At 45.1% G+C, this 26,743-nt stretch overlaps 1 protein-coding gene across 2 annotated transcripts in view; it reads left to right on the top strand.

Annotated features, from left to right (window-relative positions):
- Positions 1-17,471, top strand: part of dscaml1 (Down syndrome cell adhesion molecule like 1) — a 187,131-nt gene extending 169,660 nt beyond the window's left edge. The window contains exons 26-34 of one of the 2 annotated variants that reach the window (XM_064974275.1): positions 3,678-3,866; positions 4,129-4,416; positions 8,457-8,612; positions 9,891-9,921; positions 10,214-10,332; positions 10,475-10,627; positions 10,807-11,001; positions 11,998-12,333; positions 12,538-17,471. In XM_064974275.1, coding sequence (XP_064830347.1) covers positions 3,678-3,866; positions 4,129-4,416; positions 8,457-8,612; positions 9,891-9,921; positions 10,214-10,332; positions 10,475-10,627; positions 10,807-11,001; positions 11,998-12,333; positions 12,538-13,031 — 1,961 coding nt within the window. In that variant the 3' untranslated portion in view covers positions 13,032-17,471. Of the gene's footprint in view, positions 1-3,677; positions 3,867-4,128; positions 4,417-8,456; positions 8,613-9,890; positions 9,922-10,210; positions 10,333-10,474; positions 10,628-10,806; positions 11,002-11,997; positions 12,334-12,537 lie in introns of both variants that reach the window. The other variant, XM_064974274.1, reaches the window with a different exon arrangement.
- Positions 17,472-26,743: the final 9,272 nt, after the last annotated feature.

Below are 26,743 nucleotides of genomic sequence, written 5' to 3'. Positions count from 1 at the left end.
AGGACCTCAGACTGGGGGTGAAGTTTCACCTTCCAACCGGACAACGACCCGAAGCACACAGCCAAGACAACGCAAGTGTGTCTTTGGAACAGGTCTCTGAATGTCCTTGAGTGCCAAAGCCACAGCCAGGACTTGAACGCAATCGAACATCTCTGGAGAGACCTGAAAATAGCTGTGCAGCGATGCTCCCCATCCAACCTGAGAGAGTTTGAGAGGACCTGCAGAGAATAATTGGAGAAACTCCCAAAATGCAGGTGTGCCAAGCTTGTAGCGTCATACCCAAGAAGACTCAAGGCAGTAATCGCTGCCAAAGGTACTTCAACAAAGTTCTGAGTAAAGGATCTGAATACTTCTGTAAATGTGATATTTCTGTTTAATTATATACATTTTTAAACATTCTACAAACCTGTTTATGGGATATTGTGTGTAGACAACAATTAAATCAATTTTAGAATTAGTCTGTAACGTAAGAAAATGTGCAGAAGTCAACGGGTATGAATCATTTCTGCACTGTAGATTAAAGGGGGATGTCTGATTACTTGGTGAATGCATTGGTCTTAAATATCCCCACCAGCACACAGTGAAATTGGAACTTTGGCACACATTTCGAAGAAGCACACCTCAGCTATCGCCACCCCAAGCAAGCTTTGTTAGTTTGCATGCCTTGCTCTATGTTTATTGACTGGTGTACACTCTGTTTTGGTTCCCAGTTAAGGAGCTGTCACATTGATTATCTGACGACCGTGCTGTATGTGTGTGTGTTCAGTGTGTGTTCAATTTGCAGTGTGCGTATTAGTTCAGTGTACTCTGGTAAATGACCAACTCCTAGCCCTAGGGTTTAAAAATAAAAGAGTGACGGTTTTAACAGGTCAAAACTGCAGGTCAAAAATCATTTGACGATTGTGCTGGCGTAACGCCAGCCAGAAATAGAGCCCATTGTGTGTATACAGTCATGGCCAAAAGTTTTGAGAATGACACAAATGTTAATTTTCACAAAGTCTGCTGCCTCAGTTTGTATGATGGCAATTTGCATATACTCCAGAATGTTATGAAGAGTGATCAGATGAATTGCAATTAATTGCAAAATCCCTCTTTGCCAGGCAAATGAACTGAATCCCTCAAAAAACATTTCCACTGTATTTTAGCACTGCCACAAAAGGACCAGCTGACATCATGTCAGTGATTCTCTCTTTAACACAGGTGTGAGTGTTGACGAGGACAAGGTTGAAGACCACTCTGTCATGCTGATTGAGTTCGAATAACAGACTGGAAACTTCAAAAGGAGCGTGGTGCTTGAAATCATTGTTCTTCCTCGGTCAAACATGCAAGGAAACGCGTGCCGTCATCATTGCTTTGCACAAAAAGGGCTTCACAGGCATGGATATTGCTGCCAGTAAGATTGCACCTAAATCAACCATTTATCGGATCATCAAGATCTTCAAGGAGAGCGGTTCAATTTTTGTGAAGAAGGCTTCATGGCGCCCCAGAAGGTCCAGCAAGCACCAGGACCGTCTCCTAAAGTTGATTCAGCTGCGGGATCGGGGCACCATGGGTACAGAGCTTGCTCAGGAATGGCAGCAGGCAGGTGTGAGTGCATCTGCATGCACAGTGAGGCGAAGACTTTTGGAGGATGTCCTGGTGTCAAGAAGGGCAGCAAAGAAGCCACTTCTCTTCAGGAGAGACAGAGAGAGGGCAAGCAGAGAGACAGAGAGAGAGACAGAGGGCAAGCAGAGAGACAGACAGAGGGCAAGCAAGCAAGGAAAAACATCAGGGACAGACTGATATTCTGCAGAGGGTACAGGGATTGGACTGCTGAGGACTGGGGCAAAGTCATTTTCTAAAAAAGCTTGTCCGGAGAAGACAAGGTGAGCGCTACCATCAGTCCTGTGTCATGCCAACAGTAAAGCATCCTGAGACCATTCATGTGTGGGGATGCTTCTCAGCCAAGGGAGTGGGCTCACTCACAATTTTACAGCAATGTATAAAGAATGGTACCAACACATCCTCCGAGAGCAACCATCCAGGAACAGTTTGGTGACGAACAATGCCTTTTCCAGCATGATGGAGCACCGTGCCATAAGGCAAAATTGATAACTAAGTTGCCCGGGGAACAAAACATCAATATTTTGGGTCCATGGTCAGGAAACTCCCCAGACCTTAATCCCATTGAGAACTTGTGGTCAATCCTCAAGAGGTGGGTGGACAAACAAAACCCCACAAATTCTGACAAACCCCAAGCATTGATTATGCAAGAATGGGCTGCCATCAGTCAGGATGTAGCCCAGAAGTTAATTGACAGCATGCCAGGGCGGATTGCAGAGGTCTTGAAAAAGAAGGATCAACACTGCAAATATTGACTCTTTGCATCCACTTCATGTAATTGCCAATAAAAGCCTTTGACACTTATGAAATGCTTGTCATTATACTTCAGTATTCCATAGTAACAGCTGACGAAAATATCTAAAGACACTGAAGCAGCAAACTTTGTGGAAATTAATATTCATGTCATTCTCAAAACTTTTGGCCACGACTGTTACACACCTTTTCGACATGCAGTCTTTGATTCACTTTGTCTGTGTTAGACTAATACAATCTATCTCTGTAAGTTTATTGTCTGACCCTATGGCTGTCCAACTGTCCGTCTGTCCTTTCGTCCATTCATCTGTCTATCTGAGGGAGAGGGAGACGGAGAGGGAGACGGAGAGGGAGACGGAGAGGGAGAGGGAGACGGAGAGGGAGAGGGAGAGGGAGTCGGAGAGAGAGTTGGAGAGAGAGGGAAAGGGAGAGAGCATAAGAGATGGAGAGAGCATAAGAGAGGGAGAGAGCATAAGAGAGGGAGAACGCATAAGAGAGGGAGAGAGCATAAGAGAGGGAGAGAGCATAAGAGAGGGAGAGAGCATAAGAGAGGGAGAGAGCATAAGAGAGGGAGAGAGCATAAGAGAGGGAGAGAGCATAAGAGAGGGAGAGAGCATAAGAGAGGGAGAGAGGGAGAGTGCATAAGAGTGGGAGAGAAGGAGGGAGCATAAGAGAGGGAGAGAGCATAAGAGAGGGAGAGCAAGATGAGAGCTAGAGAGAGTTATAAACAGACTATAAATCCAAGGCAGCTGATTATGACTGCAGACGCCATAATGTGTTCTCATTTGCATATATGCCCAGTCAGCGCCGTCCCGAACCCAGCTGGGGGCTTCTGGGAAAGTAATGGCGGCATAGAACAGTCATGAATGCAGCCTTCTCCATCTGGATCTTTGGTAGTGGAGGAGATGTGTGATGCACCATTGTCCTCTGGTGTTTTCCAGCGGTACTGACACAATGAAATATGAAACAGCCGAATGAGCCAGCTGAATATAGCAAAAATATAAGGGTATCTGGTGCATTTATATGTTAAATTATTTACATGTAATGTATTTTTTTCTCATCTTCTCGATTTGTATCATGCACTGCAGTACAACAGAAGGTTGAGCAGAAAGTCTGAAAATAGGAAAAATGTGCCCTTATCATGTGCGTGTGTGTGTGTGTGTGTGTGTGTGTGTGTGTGTGTGTGTGTGTGTGTGTGTGTGTGTGTGTGTGTGTGTGTGTGTGTGTGTGTGTGTGTGTGTGTGTGTGTGTGTGTGTGTGTGTGTGTGTGTGTGTGTGTGTGTGTGTGTGTGTGTGTGTGTGTGTGTGTGCGTGTTCCCCAGGTTTCGTGCTGCAGTACTCGGTGGACAACATAGAGGGGTGGAGGGATGTTTTCATCAGTTCCAGTGAGAGGTCCTTCAAGCTGGACAACCTGCGCTGTGGCACCTGGTACAAGGTCAAACTGGCCGCCAAGAACAGCGTGGGAGCGGGACGCATCAGTGAAATCATCGAGGCTAAGACCCACGGACGAGGTGAGGGGTCGTGCGAGAGGGGGAGGATGGTCCGGGGGATACAGGGACAATGGGAGGTGTTTAGGGGACAGGAGAGGCGAAGATGCACAGAGAGGGAGCGAGCGGAAGTGGATGAGGCAACATGGTTATGGCTGTGAGAGGGGTAAATGTGGTGGACAGGTGGATTCATAGAATTCAGTCACGCTTACCATATCCTAATGTTTCAAGACATTTAAAAGTGTTCAGTGAGAACTAACACCTTCCTGCCCCCGACCTCTTCCAGAGCCCCAGTTCAATAAAGACCATCCAGTGTTCACCCACGTCAACTCTACCCACGCCCGGCTCAACCTGCAGGGATGGGCGAGCGGTGGCTGCCCCATCACTGCTGTGCTGCTGGAGTTCAGACCTAAGGGGAACTGGGCGTGGCAGAACGTTCGCACCAACGCCACCGCCGACGTGTTCCTGGCTGAGCTCCGCGAGGCCACCTGGTACGAACTGAAGATGAAGGCGTGTAACAGCGCCGGCTGCGGGAACCAGAGCTCTCAGTTCGCCACGCTGGACTACGACGGCAGTGAGTAGAAGCTGGTTTGTTTTCTCTGGCCTGTGTGGGCCCAGTGGTTAGTATCGCTGAGTCTAGCACACGTACCAGCAGCAGCACGGGTTCGAATCGCCCTCTTCTGACTGGCAAGCTTTCCTGTCTCCTCTTCACTGTCGTATCTCATTAACCTCTATCGTCGAGCAATCCTGTATCCGGGAGCGTAATCATAGCCTCAAGCTCATTAGCATAACGCAACGTTAACTATTCATGAAAATCGCAAATTAAATGAAAGAAATATATTCACTCACAAGCTTAGCCTTTTGTTAACAACACTGTCATCTCAGATTTTCAAAATATGCTTTTCAACCATCGCTACACAAGCATTTGTGTAAGAGGTATTGTTAGCTAGCATAGCATTAGCCTAGCATTCAGCAGGCAACATTTTCACAAAAACAAGAAAAGCATTCAAATAAAATAATTTACCTTTGAAGAACTTTGGATGTTTTCAATGAGGAGACTCTCGGTTAGATAGCAAATGTTCCGTTTTTCCAAAAAGATTATTTGTGTAGGAGAAATCGCTCCGTTTTGTTCATCACCTTTGGCTAAGAAAAAAAAAAATTCAGTCATTACAACGCCAAACTTTTTTCCAAATTAACTCCATAATATCGACAGAAACATGGCAAACGTTGTTTGGAATCAATCCTCAAGGTGTTTTTCACATATCTATTCGATGATAAATCATTCGTGGCAGTTGCCTTTCTCCTCTGAACCAAATGGAAAAGTGGACGCAGCTGGAGATTGCGCAATAATTTCGACGGAGGACACCAAGCAGACACCTGGTAAATGTAGTCTCTTCATCCAGTAGTTCTATCTGCAGAGTTAGCTCTTATGTAAATGTTGCCAATGTCTAGCCATTCCTGGACCTGTGACCAAAAACAAAACAAATGATCTAACGATTCTGTCTCTTCGCAAAACAATATCTGCTAATAATTTCAATTGACAAATTAGAAGTTCTGAATCCGGCGTTGTTTTGCGTGTCAGTTCATAAATCATGAATCGGTATGTTGAAAATCTCTTCCCAACTATCTATATGGAAGAGTTGTGAATTTTTAGGTCTGGTATACATTTTTAGTTATCATTTATTTATTTTTTACCAATTATGGTCTTTGATGCAGGGCCGGCAGACAAGTTCTCTACTTTCTCCATATTCCACTTACCTCTTCCATTTGTTTGCGGTAATGCTGCGATTAGTTGGTTGTAATTTTAGGTAAAGCAGACATTTCCATATATTTTTGTTGGCTGCATATGTGACATAACTCCACCAGTCCTATTTACGATACATTTACAAACATTATACCTTTTAAAAAAACAAAACAAAAAACTTTTTTTTTTCTTCTATTCGTATATTTGAGTTTAACCACAATATTTGTTGTATAATATGTCGAAATTGAATTAAATTAAATTGAAATTGCAACTAACTTTCTATGGCTTTTTAATTTGTTTTTAATATATCGATATTTTGGGAGATGATTTCCTTTTCAAATAACTGATAGTGAGAGGTTGTAATATGAATAAAGGGAAAAGGCCATTCTTGAACATGGGGTGAGATATTCTTATTCATTTTCTAGAGAACCAGTTTGGATTTAAGTATAACTTTTGTTTGACTGAAGCCTTTAGATGGACATCTAATGCTTTAATATTTAATCATTTCTGCCCTCCTAATTCATATTCATTAAATAAATAGGCCCGTTTAATTTTGTCTGGCTTGCCGCTCCAAATAAAATGCAAAATCAATTATCATATAATTTAAATAACTGTTCGCTACGTGTACACAAGACCATAAGCAAATAGGTAAACTGGGATATGACTATTATAAACTGGTTACCAACATAATTAGAGCAATAAAAATATTGTTTTATATTTTTTTATATAGTCTTTTATAAACTGTGGTTTGAGTCTTGAATGCTGATTGGCTGACAGCTGTGGTTCATCAGACCGTATACCACGGGTTTGACAAAACATTTATTTTTACTGCTTTAATTACATTGGTAACCAGTTTATAACAGCAATAAGGTGCCTCGGGGGTTTGTTACCACAGTGGGGCACAGTGGGGCAAAAAAAGTATTTAGACCAATTGTGCAAGTTCTCCCACTTAAAAAAGATGAGAGAGGCCTGTTATTTTCATCATAGGTACACTTCAACTATGGCAGACAAAATGAGAAAAAAATCCAGAAAACCACATTGTAGGAATTTTATGAATTTATTTGCAAATTATGGTGGAAAATAAGTATTTGGTCACCTACAAACAAGCAAGAATTCTGGCTCTCACAGACCTGTAACTTCTTCTTTAAGAGGCTCCTCTGTCCTCCACTCGTTACCTGTATTAATGGCACCTGTTTGAACTTGTTATCAGTATAAAAGACACCTGTCCACAACCTCAAACAGTCACACTCCAAACTCCACTATGGCCAAGACCAAAGAGCTGTCAAAGGACACCAGAAACAAAATTGTAGATCTGCACCAGGCTGGGATGACTGAATCTGCAATAGGTAAGCAGTTCGGTTTGAAGAAATCAACTGTGGGAGCAATTATTAGGAAATGGAAGACATACAAGACCACTGATAATCTCCCTCGATCTGGGGCTCCACGCAAGATCTCACCCCGTGGGGTCAAAATGATCCCAAGAACGGTAAGCAAAAATGGGGGGACCTAGTGAATGACCTGCAGAGAGCTGGGACCAAAGTAACAAAGCCTACCATCAGTAACACAATACGCCGCCAGGGACTCAAATCCTGCAGTGCCAGACGTGTCCCCCTGCTTAAGCCAGTACATGTCCAAGTTTGCTAGAGAGCATTTGGATGATCCAGAAGAAGATTAGGAGAATGTCATATGGTCAGATGAAACCAAAATATAACTTTTTGGTAAAAACTCAACTCGTCGTGTTTGGAGGACAAAGAATGCTGAGTTGCATCCAGAGAACACCATACCTACTGTGAAGCATGGGGGTGGAAACATCATGCTTTGGATAGTTTTTCTGCAGAGGGACCAGGACGACTGATCCGTGTAAAGGAAAGAATGAATGGGGCCATGTATCGTGAGATTTTGAGTGAAAACCTCCTTCCAAAAGCAAGGTCATTGAAGATGAAACGTGGCTGAGTCTTTCAGCATGACAATGATCCCAAACACACCGCCCGGGAAACGAAGGAGTGGCTTCGTAAGAAGCATTTCAAGGTCCTGGAGTGGCCTTGCCCGTATCCAGATCTCAACCCCATAGAAAATCTTGGGAGGGAGTTGAAAGTCCGTGTTGCCCAGCAACAGCCTCAAAACATCACTGCTCTAGAGGATATCTACATGGAGGAATGGGCCAAAATACCAGCAACAGTGTGTAAAAATCTTGTGAAGACTTACAGAAAACTTTTGACCTCTGTCATTGCCAACAAAGGGTATAAAACAACATTTTGAGAGAAACCTTTGTTATTGACCAAACACTTATTTTCCACCATCATTTGCAAATAAATTAATAAAAAATCCTACAATGTGATTTTCTGGATTTTTTTCTCATTTTGTCTGTCATAGTGTACCTATGATGAAAATTACAGGCCTCTCATCTTTTTAAGTGGGAGAACTTGCACAATTGGTAGCTGACTAAATACTTTTTTGCCCCACTGTATATGGCCAATATACCACGGCTAAAGGCTGTGCAAAGGCACTCCGCGTTGCATCATGCTTAAGAACAGCCCTTAGCTGTGGTATATTGGCCATATACCACACCTCCTCGTGCCTTATTGCTTAACTATACCACAGCTGTCAGCCAATCAGCATTCAGGGCTCGAACCACTCAGTTTATAATACTCCATATGTGACTTAGAAATAGAATTAGAACCAAGTATCCTGTCTCGACGTGTGACAACTCGTGATAGCTAATAGGATAGCAATTGACTTCCTTTTGTTAGAAACAATTTTGTTTGTCTCTCTTCTCCTCATCCTCTCCCCATACATCTTCTTCCACACTTGTACCCATTTATATAACAACCTGATATAATGTCATATAACCTGATATATTTTCTAAGCAGGTACCATCCCTCCCATCAAGTCAGCGCGGCCCGAAGGCGACGACGTTAAGAAGCTCTTCTCCATTGGCTGCCCCGTCATCCTGGTCACTCTGGTCGTCGCCCTGCTCTTCATCATCCGCAAGAAACGCAAAGAGAAGAGACTGAAGAGACTGAGAGGTGAGGGAGGGAGGGAGGGAGGGAGGGAGGGAGGGAAAGGGGGACAGGTGTGGAGAAGAGACTGAGGGGTGTGAGAGAGGAGAGGTGTGGAGAAGAGACTGAGTGGTGAGAGAGAGAGGGAGGAGAAGTGTGGAGAAGAGACTGAGGGGTGTGAGAGAGGAGAGGTGTGGAGAAGAGACTGAGTGGTGAGAGAGAGAGGGAGGAGAAGTGTGGAGAAGAGACTGAGGGGTGTGAGAGAGGAGAGGTGTGGAGAAGAGACTGAGGGGTGAGAGAGGAGAGGAGTGGAGAAGAGACAGAGGGGTGTGAGAGGAGAGGTGTGGAGAAGAGATTGAGTGGTGTGAGAGAGAGAGGGAGGAGAGGTGTGGAGAAGAGACTGAGGGGTGTGAGAGAGGAGAGGTGTGGAGAAGAGACTGAGTGGTGAGAGAGAGAGAGAGGAGAGTTGTGGAGAAGAGACTGAGGGGTGAGAGAGAGGAGAGGAGTGGAGAAGAGACTGGGGGTGTGAGAGAGGAGAGGTGTGGAGAAGAGACTGAGTGGTGAGAGAGAGAGAGAGAGAGAGAGGGGGGGAGGAGAGTGTGGAGAAGAGACTGAGGGGTGTGAGAGAGGAGAGGTGTGGAGAAGAGACTGAGGGGTGAGAGAGAGGAGAGGTGTGGAGAAGAGACTGAGGGGTGAGAGAGAGGAGAGGAGTGGAGAAGAGACTGAGGGGTGTGAGAGGAGAGGTGTGGTGAGAGAGAGAGAGGGGGAGGAGAGGTGTGGAGAAGAGACTGAGGGGTGTGAGAGAGGAGAGGTGTGGAGAAGAGACTGAGGGGTGAGAGAGAGGAGAGGTGTGGAGAAGAGACTGAGGGGTGAGAGAGAGAGGGAGGAGAGGTGTGGAGAAGAGACTGAGGGGTGAGAGAGAGGAGAGGTGTGGAGAAGAGACTGAGTGGTGAGAGAGAGAGGGAGGAGAGGTGTGGAGAAGAGACTGAGTGGTGAGAGAGAGAGAGAGAGAGAGAGAGAGAGAGAGAGAGAGGGAGGAGAGGTGTGGAGAAGAGACTGAGGGGTGAGAGAGGAGAGGTGTGGAGAGGAGACTGAGTGGTGAGAGAGAGAGAGAGAGGGAGGAGAGGTGTGGAGAAGAGACTGAGTGGTGAGAGAGAGAGAGAGAGAGGGAGGAGAGGGCAGAAGACCGGGTTGAGGGGTGAGTGAAGGAATGGAAAACGTGTTGAGAGAGAGAGCATAAGTAATATCTGATTTATTGTGCTCCCATATAACTGAAGCCCTGCTCTTCTTTAATGTTCCCTCTAGATGCCAAAAGCCTGGCTGAGATGCTGATCAGGTAATATATTTCATCTCTGCTGTTCCTCTGTTTACATTTCATACCCCAAAGGAAACATTCATACAACACACTGGACATCTACGGTGACCTTACCTCTAGATACAATGAATGTCTTAAAAGGCAGATAGAGAACTCCTATTTCTGAAGTAAGGGGATTTACTGTGTGTGTGTGTGTGTGTGTGTGTGTGTGTGTGTGTGTGTGTGTGTGTGTGTGTGTGTGTGTGTGTGTGTGTGTGTGTGTGTGTGTGTGTGTGTGTGTGTGTGTGTGTGTGCCTTGTGTCCCTGGAAGCAGTAAGAATAACCGGAGCTTTGACACCCCTGTGAAGGGGCCCCCCCAGGGCCCCCGACTTCACATCGACATCCCCAGAGTCCAGCTGCTCATCGAGGACAAGGAAGGCATCAAACAGATCGGTCGGTGTAGTAGTGTGTTTGTGTGTGTCTTCTTGTGTTGCTGAGTGCCTACCTGATACGGATGCCATGCACATTAGTGTCCATGAATGAGCATGAATCCTCCGTCATGAATAACTGTTGCCTCTGTCAATCCCTCTGTCAGGTGAAGACAAAGCCACCATCCCAGTGACGGACACAGAGTTCAGCCAGAACGTGAATCCCCAGAGCTTCTGTACGGGCGTGTCTGTGCATCACCCCGCCCTCATCCAGAACAGCGGCCCTCTGATTGACATGTCCGACATCAGACCAGGGACAAGTGAGTGGCGAGCCCTAACTGTGCTTAGTCTGGTTGTTCTTGGTCAGTTGATAAATACATAGTGGACTGATATTATATGTCCTGTCCATTCCCTCCATCATTGCCTTTAACTTACTGACTCTTGTGTTCTCCTCCCTCCCTTCACCTCTCCTCCTTCCTCCCTCCTCTTCCCCGGGAAGACCCGGTGTCGAGGAAGAGCGTGAAGTCGACCCACAGTACGAGGAACCGCTACTCCAGCCAGTGGACCCTGACCAAGTGCCAGTCGTCTACGCCCGCCCGTACCCTCACCTCCGACTGGCGCACCGTGGGCTCCCAGCATGGCATCACCGTCACCGAGAGCGACAGCTACAGCGCCAGCCTCTCACAGGACACGGGTGAGCCTGGGACATCATGCACACACACACACACACACACACACAGCACAGACTCATGACGAGGCCACATACCAGACGACACACCCACTCTTGACACACACGCTCTCGTGTAACACACACTCTCGTGATGTACACACTTGTGATACACAAACACACACAGTTCATGATACACGTACGCACACATATGCCGTAAATACACACTTGCACACATACATCAGTGGAGGCTGCTGGGGGGAGGACGGCTCATTATAGTGGCTGGAACGGAGCGAATGGAACGACATCAAAACACACGGAAACCGTACTTGATGTATTTGATACCGTTCCACTGATTTCGTTCCAGCCGTTACCACGAGCCCCTCCTCCCCAATTAAGGTGCCACCGACCTCCTGTGACATACATACATGTACCATGGACAAAGGTGAGCCACCCAAAACATAGGCTACGTACACACACACACACACACACACACGTCTGTAGTCCAAGGAGACGGTGTAAGATTGATCTTTTTCATGTACAATACCAACACCAACTCTGTCTCCCTCTCTCTCTGTCTCCCTCTCTCTCTGTCTCTCTCTGTCTCCCTCTCTCTCTCTCTCTCTCTCTCTCTCTCTCTCTCTATCTGTCTCTCTCTCTCTCTCTTTCTCTGTCTCTCTTTCTCTCTCTCTCGCTGTCTCTCTCTGTCTCTCTCTCTCTGTCTCTCTCCCTCTCTTTCTATCTCCCTCTCTCTCTATCTCCCTCTCTCTCTATCTCCCTCTCTCTCTGTCTGTCTGTCTGTCTGTCTCCCTGTCTGTCTGTCTCCCTGTCTGTCTGTCTCCCTGTCTGTCTATCTCCCTCTCTGTCTGTCTGTCTGTCTCTCTCTCTCCCTCTCTCTGTCTCTCTCTCTCTCTCTGTCTCTCTCTCTCTTTGTCTCTCTCTCTCTCTCCCTCTCTGTCTCTTTCTCTGTCTCTCTCTCTCTGTCTCTCTCTCTCTCTCTCTCTCCTCTCTCTCTGTCCTCAGATAAAGGGCGTAACAGCATGGTGTCCACAGAGAGTGCGTCCTCCACCTATGAGGAGCTGGCGCGGGCCTACGAACACGCCAAGCTTGAGGAGCACCTGCAGCATGCCAAGTTTGAGATCACAGAGTGCTTCATCTCCGACAGTTCCTCAGACCAGATGACCACGGGCACCAACGACAACGCCGACAGCATGACCTCCATGAGCACCCCGTCTGAAACGGGCCTGTGTCGCTTCACCGCCTCGCCACCCAAACCCCAGGAATACGACCGCGGCAGACCTACCAACGTTGCCGTGCCCATCCCCCACCGCGCCAACAAGAGCGAGTGGACTGGCAAAAGTGAGTATGAGACCTGCGGTTGATTAGAATGATCCTGTAGGTCGGTCTAATGTAAAGGCCTTTAAGCATGGTTAGAGTGAACAGGGTTGTTTGATGTACTTTAGAGACATACCGGTACTCTGACCTTTAACAAATGTGCCTGATAAAGATGCTTGTCAAATCGTTATCTCTCCCTCGTTCTCTCTTTGATCCTCCCCATCCCAGGTGACTACTGTAACCTTCCCCTCTACATGAAGACAGACCCTTTCTTCCGGAAGCAGTCGGAGCTGCGTGACCCGTGCCCGGTGGTGCCGCCCCGCGAGGCCTCCATCCGCAGCCTGGCCCAGCGGGCGTACCACACCCAGGGCCGTCACATGACTCTGGACTCCTCCAAGCAGCAGCAGGCTCTGACTGTGGGCCACGCTGGCCTGGCCGGCCTCAGCGCCTCAGGGGGAGCATCAGGGGGTGGTGGGGGTGTAGGAGGGGCGACTGGAGGGCCGTCTGGTGGTTCCAGCACCTCCTCCCTGCCCCAGAGGACTCTCACCATGCCCGGCTCCTCCTCTTCCTCTGCGCAGAGCGCTGCACCCGCTACCGACGCGGCCGCGGGAGGTGACTCTAGAGACCCTCTGCTGGAGAGCAGCTCGTCAGGCCCGGGCAGACTAGAGAGACAGAAGCAGGCGGCTGGCGGGGCCTACTCCAAATCGTATACACTGGTGTAGCAGGAGCCACTGGCGTGGATGTTGGAGCCTTGGGAAGGGTTTAGGGGCCACACAGACACACGTACACACACCTGACTCCTGCACTGTCAGGCCAGAGGGGGGCCGCTCGGCAGGGGCCAGATTGGACTTTTTATAGCACAGGGGTTTGTCTTCTTTCTGCCTTTTTTTCTCTCTTCCTCTTCCTCTTCCTCTATCTGTTGTTTTGTTTTACCTTCCTTGGAAATAACTTGCTGAACTCAATATCATTTTTGTATTTGTTTTTGCAAACTTTTTCCCTCTCTCTCACTCTCCCACTATCCCTCTCTCTCTCTTCTCTCTCTCCAATTATCTGTTGAGACACCTCAGAACTTATGCACAAAATTCTTTCCACGTGCACTTGTTTGTTTTTTGTGTGTTTTTTTTAAAATTCAGAACGTTAAACGATAAACCGAGATGTAGTTTCACATAAACCTGTCGAGATGTTTTAGGCCGTTTCACCTGTTTCTTTTCGCGTCTCTGAACGGAGAGTTCAGAGTTCATACAAAAGCAGCGCATTGCCACGGAAAGTGTTTATGCATAAACCAACAACCTCGGTTGTCTGTCTCTGGCCCTCCAAAAGCCATCCTGGTACGGACTCACACAAACAGGTGACAGACTGCCGTTTCCACGACGATGTTGGAGGAGCCTTGGGGAATTTTTCTCATGCAATTCATGACACAGTATAGAGTGTTACTGACTATTTTATAGGACAACAGGAAACAGAGCGCGGGGGGGGGGGGAATCGTCTTCATACGAAAGATGATTCTTTTTATTTTTATGTTTGCTTTTCTCTTTTGGGAACATATAAGCTCATGTGCATTAAAAGAGGTTAGAATGGTTTTCACAGAACCGTCACGAGCCTGCGTGTGTGCGTGTATATGTGTAAATATATATGTATACATGTGGCTGGCACACACCTGCTGTGGACCTTTTTAATCAATCTGTATGCTGACTCCTTGGCGGAGGCCTGCGTTAAAAATACTCCTGTCCATTTGTTACTTGTGACAGTGGTTTGGGGACGATGATGTCACACTGTATGACGTCACATGTCGGTCTCTCCCTTCTGGACTTTGGTTGGCCCGGTGTGATTGACACTGGCAGCGTCGCCTTGGAGATGACGAGGAAGATGGACAGAGCGAGGGAGTTGATTTGCCATTCATTAGAGGCGCAGGGGTGAAATGACCACCCCTCCTCTTGGCCCCTCTCTGTCATTCTCTCCAGTCCCCTGAAGCAGGAAGAAAACATTTTGTTCTATCGATCATGTGCGGGTGCCACACACCCCTTTCCTCCATACAGCCTCCCCCCCCCGCTCTGTCTACCCAAACACTTCCAACCCACCACACCACACCCCCCATCCTCCATACCCCCCCTCTCTCTGTCTACCCAAACACTTCCATCCCCCCACACCCCCATCCTCCATAACCCCCCCTCTCTGTCGCCCCAAACACTTCCAACCCACCACACCACACCCCCATCCTACATACCCCCCCCCTCTCTGTCGCCCCAAACACTTCCAACCCACCACACCACACCCCCATCCTACATACCCCCCGTCCCCATCCCCGTCCACACAGTCTCACTGTGACCTTCTAGCACACTCTGCTAGACAGGCAGACGTTTAATGACAGTAGTTGGGACTGACTGACAAATGGACTGCAGGCCAACAGACGGACAGACAAGCCTGGCAAAAGGTGAACTCGACAGAAAGATGGATAAATAGATTACAGATTGAAACAGAGGAGAATATAGAAACGCGATAATGCAGCGAGGACCGTTGGTTTGCAGGGAGAGGTGGAGAGATAAGGAAGACAAAATAGCTGTGTACGTGTTCAGGGAAGGATGAAAGAGATGGCGGGTGGACATGAGTTGGTCTTATGAAATGAAGTGGCCTGAAGAATAAATCTGTCATCTAAGGCCCCCAAATGTATTGATTGTCGGTTTTAGTTGGCGTTCTTTTTTTTCTTTATTTTCTTTATTCTAAACCCAAAGCTTAGCCCCATGACAAGGATACACCCCCCCCCCACCACCACCACAAAACAAATCAAATATACAAATTATTGCTCCCAATGTTTGCAATGGAAAATTTCACTTCAGGGCTCTCGCAATATAAAAAATTAAAAAATATATCATATTTGTTGTAAAAGATATGTACATATATATTTATATCTAAATATATCCAAAAATATATAACTATTAAATAAAACAGAGAGAGATATAAAGTCATCGTAATTGAAAATATATGAAAACATAACTCACGAGACAATCGCTCAGTGGACGACGCCGCGGGTTAAGAGGAAGAGTGGAGGGAGAGGAGGGCGCGAAACGGCTAGCACAACCAAGAAAGATAAAGAGAGACGAAATTGAGCGTTATAGCTACGGTATCTGAGGCCGAGTTTGAGGACGTGAACATTGAGGCCATGGCCTCGCGGTCGTTGGCCCCTCTGCCAGGTACTTCGGTAGCTACAGTGCAGGAACAGAACTACACTAAACATGCCAGTCAGCATGCAAACCGAAGTATCTACTGTAAGGAGTTAAGTCCCAGTGATGGGTAGTACCTTAGCCAGTGAGGCTGGCTGCAAACTAATGCAGTCTATTTGCATTTTGTAAAGCTTGTGTCAGAATGGCTTGTGTGTCAGTGAACCCCATGGCAGCCCGTGTGGTTCATGTGTTTTAATAACGTCAGACCTGTAGTCGATTTGGTTTGTATTTGCCTCTGTGGTCCACCCTGGTGGAGAGTAGACGACACTGCGGGTAGCTTTGGGGTCAGAATGGCTCTTGTGGTCAGTGAGGTTAAAGTGTATTCCTTGTGGTCAGCAAGACCCTCTTTTAAGTGTACCTGTAGAACGGGGGAGGGACATCACCTACAGATAAAAGAAAGATTTCAGGGAACCTTTAACCATTTATAAGCACTAGTTAGTGAGCGGTACGGCAGCTTCAGCACTGAGTCACAAGCTAAGGCAACATCTGTGTTGAGTTCAGTTTAGAGCCTAACCCTGGCACAACTAACCCTGCCACAACTAACCCTGGCACGTGGGGATTCAGGTAACAGTGGTGGGCCGTGCCACAGTGCCAGCCCAAATTCTTATTGTGACCGTCCCCAAATCTACGGCCAACTTAGAAGTATGGCCCTACTTCAGGTGTTTTAAGAGAGTGCAAATGGTAGACACAAATGTAACCTGTTTTATTGTACCTTCCGAAGGTGTGTTCTGTTGACAGCCTCCATGACGTCTCATGACTGAACTTAAATGAAGACAGCACATAGTGACCTCTGTGTCTTACCGTTGTAATTATGTCCGTGCACAGCACTCCTATTCCGGACATACGTACAGCTGTTATAACTGCTCGTAACTGACAACACTCACGCTCCTCCCCGCCTGGTGCAGACAGTGAACAGGACAGGAGAGAGTCCACTAGAACCTTTCCTTTCCGTTGATATTATTATGGTACCGTTTGTTTTGTTTTGGCTTCCTTGGTTATGCAATTCTTTTGAAACGGTTTGCTTTGAGACGACACGGGGGTGCCACGTGAAGGGGCAGGCCTGTTCAGCCAATTGAAATCAGGGACTCCCCTAGATCCAACCAATCCCAGGAAAAGCCGTGTGCATATTGGATGGGGTCTGGGATCAAACTCCCCACCCTACCCTGACCTTTGCCCCACCTATTTGACCAATCAGACTCTTAGTTAACACCTGGTAATAACGTGCCCTGTGATCAGATTTGACCCACAATGTCTACTCCAGACCAATTTGATTGGGTGTGACTGGATGTGACCACAGATCCATTGCCAGGGCACATGTTAATATCAGGTCTCAAGGGGGTCTCAGATTCCCCTCTACCGGCACCTCCTGCCCCAACAGCATTGCTACCCCACTATTAAAGACTCTTGTACATAGCAAAGTGTTTTGTATGAATAAGTACTGTTTTCAACATCTCCAAATGAAACCAGGGCAACAATGTAAACTTTGATTCAAGCTATAACTTTAAACAGGAGAGGGTTAAAGAAAATTATAGAATTATAGTGACACTGCTTTAGAATTAGATTTTTGAATGGGGGCAACAACAAAAGAAATCCAGAATTGCTTTCACAATTGGTTCCTCTTTTTCAAGACGTTTTGTTGAGTTTAACATATTGATTTTTCTTTCTTGTTCACTTTTTTTTCTGTTGAGGAAAAACGGCATTGCATGCTCTGAATTATTTGTTGAGGATCAAAATAAAGATGGAGAAACAAATTTATGAAAAAGGGGTGAGGGGAAAAGCGTTTTAAAAAATACTGAGAGAGTTCTTAAAGTTTTATGGAAAATTTGCTTCAATTTGCAATTGCTTGTTTAACTCTACCGTTTTTTTCTTTTTTATGAAAACAAACAAAACCAGAAAAAGAGTACTCCAACACCTTGTGCAATAAAGCTATCTTTCTATGAGTCATATCTTCCTTTTTCCATCCTTTCCTTCACGCTGGATCAAGGGGTGTATTTATTAGTACATAATGTGGCAAAGCGTTTTGCCATGCAAAAACTTTTTGAATTAAAACGAGCAAGTTTTATTGAAAATCTCACAAGAATGATTGATCACGTGGTCGGAATAACCCAACGTGAAATTAGAGCAATTCATTACTTCAACACTAGAGGGCAGTGCAACAACATAAAGAACGCCAATCCAGGATTAGCCAGGAGTTTAATGGAGTGTGTTCAGTGTATTTTTTTTCATTAGCAATCCATCTATTCATCTTTGAAATAGGATACATACTGCAATTACATACAGCACAATGTGCACGCTCTCACATGCTCGCTGACACACACACACGCAAAGATACTCTCGCACATAATTATCTTCACAAATACACATTTTTATTTTAGCTTTATTTAACTAGGCAAGTCAGTTAAGAACAAATGCTTATTTTCAATGACAGCCTAGGAACAGTGGGTTAACTGCCTTGTTCAGGGGCATAACGACAGATGTCAGCTCGGGGATGTGAACTTGAAACCTTTCGGTTACTAGTCCAACGCTCTAACCATTAGCATATAAAGGACATATTATTCATACATACGTCTATATATTCAGTTACATAGTATAAGACGGGATGTGTGTAATATTTAGTCCGTTCATTTTGTCTGTGTGTCTGTGTGTCTGTGTGTGTCTGTGTGTGTCTGTGTGTGTCTGTGTGTGTCTGTGTGTCTGTGTGTCTGTGTGTCTGTGTGTCTGTGTGTCTGTGTGTCTGTGTGTCTGTGTGTCTGTGTGTCTGTGTGTCTGTGTGTCTGTGTGTCTGTGTGTCTGTGTGTCTGTGTGTCTGTGTGTCTGTGTGTGTGTAATGTTCGACACATGTCAAGTCAGTCAGTACTATTTACTTTGCTTTACTTAACACGCTGCGCAACACAGGTAACAGAGTTAGAGGAAAGGTTTGGTCCTCTTGCTCTTTACATTTTGGAGAGGTCTCTGTCTGTCTGTCTGTCTGTCTTTTCGTGTCCCCCGCCAGTGTGTTTGTGTCCGTCTGTCTGTCTTGCAGAGCTCGGGTGGTGCGGGTGTGCTTCTACTTGGTCTCCTTCTTCTTCTGCTGGTACTTCCTGAACTGGTTCTGGATGGTGGCGGCAGCTTTCTCCACGGGCAGGGTGAGGCCGAGGGGCGCCGCTGCACACCCGTTGCTGCAGACGGAGTCTTTCCGGTTGCACGTCAGGAGACAGGGCACAGCCAAAGTGGCAACAGCAACAGCCAACGTTGTATTGGGGAAGAGGTCCGAATTTACTGTGTGTAGCACACGTAGCAAGTACATAAGTAGTAAGGCACAAGGGGTTTGTAACGTTAGGGGTTATGAAGTCATGTAGCCTTTCAGCAAGCCTCTACGTGGGTAGGCCATTCTACTACGTTGTTATCTATATAGATATATTGCCACGGAATGTCCGGGTGTTATAGATATAAAAAATAAAAAAATATATAAATCCACACACTCGTATACTGCTCCCGAAGTGTTTTGACGAGAAAATGATGTTTCGACCCGGTAACTGGGTTGCAATGAGGAAGACCCAGTCAAACCCTTAAAACACTGTGTGAGCAGCATACCAGTGTACCAATTTAAAAAAATATATATACACAAATGATTTCCTCTCGGATCCATTTCCTGGGAAATGTTTTCGAGGTGTGTGCATTTCACTCTTTTAAACATCGTTTGGTCTCATACTCACTCTTTCTGAACACTCCTAGGCTGTTCCTCCTCGGACCATCGTACTGTAAACAAGAACACAGTGTAAACTGCCAAAGAAGCTATAAAAAAAGACTAATTAAACATTACAGGGGGAAAAAAGGTGGTTAAAGGGGCAATCTGCAGTTGAAACAACAGCTATTTCGGTGAAAACCTGAGGGGGTTGGTGCCGGAGAAAAGTAACCCCTCGGAAATTCATAGACGGAGAGCTGTGGATGCAAGGACTCACCATCCATTACATAAAAAGTATAGTTTTAAGCATGTTTGGAGGCTAAACGGTGTCCTTCTTACATTTGTTTTCTTTTACAAACATTGGAGTAGAACGAGCTTATATTCTGGGTTCTCATGGGGTACAGGCAGTTGAACAAAGCTCATGAGGCATTTACAAAGTTACTTTCTTCCAGTATTGATGGCTGCGTATAATTTATAAGTACCAAAAAAAATGGATGTACACACCAGCAAAACTGCAGGTTACATCCCTCTCACTTACACACACACACACGGGCACGCAGCACACGCTCGCAAACAACACACGGGAAATGCTCGGCTACTGCGGGAACGCCCTGACTGTCCACCTCCTGTTTGCTCAGTGTAAACGTCAGAGCTGGGATGTTTGGAATGTGATCGGGTCATTCTTCACAAGCCATTCCAAGGCATCCCGACTTGTAGACAGGCAGCTATGTGTCCCCATAGCTAAGGTCATGTAGCGAATGTCATTCCGTAGAGGTTTTTCAGTAGCCAATTCGGTAAATGTTGGTAATTGACGCTTGTGTGATTCAGCACTACAATAACGGGTGGCCCGGAGGCATTGAAAAATTCTGTGCGTTGATGGATCCAAAACGTGTTGTTAACTAGCTGTTCGTGGTGTAATTCTGTCATCGCCATGGCATTGAAAAGGCTAAGTTATGCAGTCCATCCTTCTGCCAGTATGCTTTGGTCTCTCTGTGTCAGAATGACTTTGGCGCCCCCTATCGCATCTGATGAGTATGGCAGACTAACAAAAACTAGGCACCTCAAACATAATGGTTTCATGAGATTTTCATGACCTTATTCGTAATAAATGTCTGGGGAAATGATACTTAGCACTGTCAGATACCTCTAGTCCGTTATATACCTCCATTCCCCTGTACATTTGTTCTGTTCATTATATCGGCAGATTGCTATCCCTTCCACCTGAGATCACACAGCTACAGCTACACATGTTCTTGACACAACTATGGGCCTTGACCTTGAGCAGAACCACACACACTACCTCTCCGGTCTGGGTAACGTCTGCAGACACAAATCCCCTCAATAGGGATTACAGGTACCGCCTGCTGGAGAAGGTGAAGCCTGGGATTGGCCTGCCTGTCTGTCTCTCTGCTGTACCTATTGGCCAGTACCAATTGAGCTGAGGCCTTACATCATGTCGGACAGCAACCATTCTTAACACATTTGAGGTCAGGCTTTTCAAAAGCAAAAGTCTGCTTCTGTCTTGTTATTGTAGCACCACTTTCCATTGTTTTGTCATGAAACAGTTCTCAGATAGCCTGTAGTGAGAGGGCCATGTTTCCTTGTACCCGGCTACCATCCCCCGCACCCTACTCTTAATCCCAGTCCCAGCCTGAGCCGTCACTGCTGCTGTAACACATGACTACCTGCTGGCTGGATGTTGAGCCGAGGTCCTCAGTCAACGTTAACTAATTCAAGAGCGAGCAGTGGGCGAGAAATTGACTCCTCCTCCTCCACAGCAGTCACCTCAGCGCAGCGACGTCAACGAGTCCAAAAACGCTCAAGGAGGAGGCTTCCGACATGGCTTGAAATCTAAGTGGTTGTTTCAGTTGTGAGGTCATGCCACAGGGGAGGCATGTTTCCGGGGAGGGTGAGGTGGTGTTAGGGGTGTGGTGCTGGTGGTGGCAGATGGTGGATGGGAATGTTTGAGGGACTGACCTCTGCTGTTGCGCTGCTCCTCCTCTTTTGGGACACATGGTGCACCTGCCAGGGCAGAACCTGGGTCACCACGAAAGGCAAGGGAGGATCCCTGCGCGCAAACCGCACTCCTATCTGGGATAGACATGGAAATGATTACATTTGCGTGTGTGTGTGTTCCTGAACTTCTTGTTTACCTTAATGTCAGTGGAACACTCATGTCATGTGCGTGCATACTGTGAGAGAGAGAGAGGGCGGCAATTTAACCATGACTATTTGTGTGTGAGATAATTAAAGCCTCTTCAATCGGTGTGTGTGTGTGTGTGTGTGTGTGTGTGTGTGTGTGTGTGTGTGTGTGTGTGTGTGTGTGTGTGTGTGTGTGTGTGTGTGTGTGTGTGTGTGTGTGTGTGTGTGTGTGTGTCAAAATCAAATCAAATCAAATTTTATTTGTCACATACACATGGTTAGCAGATGTTAATGCGAGTGTAGCGAAATGCTTGTGCTTCTCGTTCCGACAATGCAGTAATAACCAACAAGTAATCTAACTAACAATTCCAAAACTAATTTCTTATACACAGTGTAATGGGATAAAGATGTACTTAAAGTACGTACATAAAGATATGAATGAGTGATGGTGCAGAGCAGCATAGGCAAGATACAGTAGATGGTATCGAGTACAGTATATACATATGAGATGAGTATGTAAACAAAGTGGCATAGTTAAAGTGGCTAGTGATACATGTATTACATAAGGATGCAGTAGATCATATAGAGTACAGTATTTACGTATACATATGAGATGAATAATGTAGAGTATGTAAACATTATATTAGGTAGCATTGTTTAAAGTGGCTAGCGATATATTTTACATAATTTCCCATCAATTCCCATTATTAAAGTGGCTGGAGTTGAGTGTGTGTGTGTGTGTGTGTGTGTGTGTGTGTGTGTGTGTGTTCATCCAATTACATCAAATCCCAAAGTGAAACAATGTGATCAAGTTGAGTATTGACCATCAGTTCACTCTCTTTTTCACACGTACAGAACACTAATCAGGACAACTTCCTCAATATGTCTTAATTAAAAACCCTCACTGTGGAGAAAGCTAAGATATTGGTGCTCACGCGAAAAAAAACCTTATCAGACAGTATTGACATAGCAATGGCTGATGGGGATCCTGATAAACTAAATGTAGCGCCACAGATATTACATAAGTGGACAACTCTTTCGGATACTCCATTAGGACATTTGATGACGCTACTTAGACAGCAGCTTGAAACCTATCAAAGCCTATCAAAGCTTATCAAATGTGCAATACAGTGGTACAAAGTCAAATATACAGATCGAATGGTCTCCAGAATGCATATCGAATTCCACGAGTTGGACCAGCTGTTGACAGCATGTAAAAGTTATCGATAGACATGAGCTTACCTTTTCAACTACTCTGACCACCATGTACATAGCAGTTAGCATTGTAACTATCATCGTGACAACTCTTCCGTGATGCCACGGGATAGGCCCGCTGTGATACTGCTTATTTCCCTTATTTCCTCAGTCCAGCCGTGGAAGAGTGATCAGGTACACGCTGATAGATCCAAACAGTCAGTGGAGTGTGCTTTGCAGGAGGTAGATGGAAAACACACACGCACGCACACACACACACACACACACACACACACACATTCTCTGCCACGGCAGCCTAAGACCAATAAAGAGCTTGGCGGTACAGAAATAGAGAGGCGGTAATCATTTCCTCTACGCATGACTTTTCGTCCCTCTGGTGTGCCCTCGCCTCCTTGACAGTCAGACAGCTCTATATTCTCTGGCCAACCCAGGTGGCAAACAAATCATCTATCATAGAACAAAGTCAATTGGTTTAAGTCAAATAGGCCAATTTACATTCATAGTGGGGTTGTTGGATGGACCTCTTTGCTTGGGCATCCGGATCGAGCAGATGCCAGGCTGTCTGGGGTCAGATGTTATGCTACAGGCGAGGAACAGCTAGAGCATACGCAGTGGCCAGGGATTTGTGAGCAGATTGAGCTCAAACACAGGCACACACTGAGCACACCCCTTGGTTTCAATGTGGGTAATTGGGTAGCGTTTGGTCGAGACGGTTGATCAATGAGATGACAACGTACGTTCACCCACTCAAACGAAATACATCAGAAAGTTTGTTTGCGTTTTTCCCAATGTGGTATCACCGTGCTTTCAACCAACTGAAAGCACAACCAAATTCCAATGGAATAAGAAATGTCTGATTTTTGGATTGGCTGTCATCGAAATTGAAAGCACAACAACGTTCAAATGGGAGTACAATGTCAGATATGTTCTTTGTTTATACCACAAGGTGAATGTGTTATCACTGTGCTTCATCTAATAGCACAAACAAATCCCTGGATTGCAGTTGAGACTACATCAAAACTGGATGGTGCTTGTGATCAATGCCGTTCGAGATTCTGTGCAGATTATTAAAGCCATTCTGAAGATCTCCACGTCCCTGCAATCACCTCTGCAAGCTATCATGAACATGCACACTTTCTACAGGTAGCTTAGCGGGTTTCCTAGCGAGTAGAGCGTTGGACGAGCAACTGAAAGGTTGTGAGATCAAATCCCCGAGCTGACGAGGTAAAAATCTGTCGTTCTGCCCGTGAACGAGGCAGTTTAACCCACTGTTCCTAGGCCGACATTGAAAATAAGACTTTGTTTTTCACTGACTTGCCTAGTTACATAAAAATATGCTTTTATAGGGAGAAATGCATAGTTACAGCAACTTCAAAATGTGGCCATGGGTGTGTTACTCGTGTTAAGGTTGACTGTTCCATTTGTTTGGATGCTAGTCATAACTTTAGGCTGTTTTGCAAAGGTAATATTACAAAGTAATATTACAAAGGTAATATTATAAAGTAATATTACAAAGGTAATATTATAAAGTAATATTACAAAGGTAATATTGAATTGTGTTTGGGTGACAATGCAACCAAATATCAACATTTAAATGAGATGCATCAACTACTGCTTGTGTAACGGATGTGAAACGGCTAGCTGAGATAGCGGTGCGCGCTAAATAGCGTTTCAATCGGTGACGTCACTTGCTCTGAGACCTTGAAGTAGTAGTTCCCCTTGCCCTGCAAGGGCCGTGGCTTTTGTGGAGCGATGGGTAACGATGCTTCGTGGGTGTCAGTTGTTGATGTGTGCAGAGGGTCCCTGGTTCGCGCCCGGGTATTGGCGAGGGGACGGTCTAAAGTAATACTGTTACACTTGTATGGATCCATCTGAGCCACTGGCTTAATCCCATTTCTATCTTCTTCTTCTTTTTTGGTTGAGTTGGAAACGTGAATCCAGCATACAATTTGTTAACTTGTCGATAAGTTAAACGGCAATTTATTGTATTTCAAAAGTGATATTTGAATGTTGTTTGGTTGACAACACTGGGCACAGCACTTAATTTTAACGTGGATAATTAGGTAATATTTGATTGAGACCTTGATCAATGAGATTGTAACCTATGTTCACCCACTCAAAAAGACATCACTGCCAAATATCAACATTTGAAGGAGATGTATCTTCTACTTGGATAGCTCCATCTGCTCCACTGACTTAGTCTGGCTTAAATTCCAGTTTGTCTACAAATTAATAATTGATGTGAAGGATTCACGTCTCCATCTCAACCAAAAATCTAAGGTAGCCCTTTCCTGCAGTCAATGACCAAAAGCGCCCATTTTGGCCTCATGTGTGGAATGTTATTAGTATTTCTCATAATGTCATCATTATTCTTCTTTTTTTAAACATTTAAACAACGAAAATCCTGTTTCTATATCAGACAGTTTTGTTATATTTCAGTCTTCTGTGATGTATTTAAAGTGTAATATTGGGACGTAAACTCGAAATTCAATACATGTAACTCTATATATGACATGGAACAGGTGTCCTTTTTTTGTAAGCCCATAACCATGTGTGTGAGATGTATACTTTTGATTCAAAGTAGATTTGTATAAGACTATCAAGAATCACTCTGTGTGACCCTGATTTAGCCCACTACAGTAAAAGTTTAAACCCAGCTAAATTCAAAACGGCACTGTTTTTGAGAGCTGTAGCAACACTTTTCCTGTTGTGCAAAGCTATAAGCTACATCTTTTCAAAAATCTGCAGTAGCAAAGATGATCTATACTCTATACTGACCAGGGAAGCCCCCATTCATTTGATAGACAGAATCCTGTGACGTGACAGACCAATCAGGACTCATCTTTCGGCAAGGCCAACCACCCCATTATCTAAGCCAATAATGACTAGCTAGGAGAGACATTTCATTCTCCGGTAAAGCTAAGTGCTTTCCCCTGTGCTAAACTAGGCTCATAATTTAACATTTGAATTCATATTTACAGATCACATACAAGTTTGTAATTATGGCACATGAAAGTTCACATGTTCAAGAATGAATTTATAAAATATTTAAATACAGTATCTCACAAAAGTGACTACACCCTTCACATTTTTGTAAATATTTGAGTATATCTTTTGTGTGACAACACTGAAGAAATGACACTTTACTACAATGTAAAGTAGTGAGTGTACAGTGTGTATAACAGTGTACATTTGCTGTCCCCTCAAAATAACTCAACACACAGCCATTAATGTCTAAACCACTGGCAACAAAAGTGAGTACACCCCTAAGTGAAACTTTTGAAAACTTTTAAAAAGTGCCTTGCAAAAGTATCCATCCCCCTTGGCATTTTCCCTATTTTGTTGCATTACAACCTGTAATTTAAATGGATTTTTATTTGGATTTCATGTAATGGACATGCACAAAGTAGTCCAAATTGGTGAAGTGAAATGAACAAAATTACTTGTTTCAAAAAATTATAAAACAATTCAAAACGGAAAAGTGATGCGTGCATATGTATTTACCACCTTTGCAATGAAGCCCCTAAATAAGATCTGGTGCAACCAATTACCTTGAAAAGTCACATAATTACTTAGATTGTACACAGGTGGACTTTATTTAAGTGTCACATGATCTGTCACAGGATGTCAGTGTATATATATACACATGTTCTGAAAGGCCCCAGAGTCTGCAACACCAGTAAGCAAGTGGCACTATGAAGACCTAGGACCTCTCCAAACAGGTCAGGGACAAAGTTGTGGATAAGAACAGATCAGGGTTGGGTTATAAAAAAATATCAAAACTTTGAAAACCCCATGGAGCACCATTAAACCCATTATTAAAAAATGTAAGAATATGGCACCACAACAAACCTGCCAAAAAAGGGCCTTCCACCAAAACTCACGGACCAGGCAAGGAGGGAATTAATCAGAGAGACAACAAAGAGATGAAAGATAACCCTGGTGAAGCTGCAAAGCAGAACAGCGGAGATTGGAGTATCTGTCCATAGGACCACTTTAATCTGTACACTCCACAGAGCTGGGCTTTACAGGAAGAGTGACCAGAAAAAAATAAATGTCTTAAGAAAAAAATATGTAAACACAAATGGCATGTGGGAGACTGTCCAAACATATGGAAGAAGGTACTCTGGTCAGATGAGACAAAAATGTTGCATTTTGGCCATAAAGGAAAATGTTATGTCTGGCACAAACCCAA

Source organism: Oncorhynchus masou, chromosome 9, assembly GCF_036934945.1.
Source record: "Oncorhynchus masou masou isolate Uvic2021 chromosome 9, UVic_Omas_1.1, whole genome shotgun sequence".
Classification (NCBI taxonomy): domain Eukaryota; kingdom Metazoa; phylum Chordata; class Actinopteri; order Salmoniformes; family Salmonidae; genus Oncorhynchus; species Oncorhynchus masou.
This window is presented reverse-complemented; position numbering and strand designations above follow the sequence as displayed.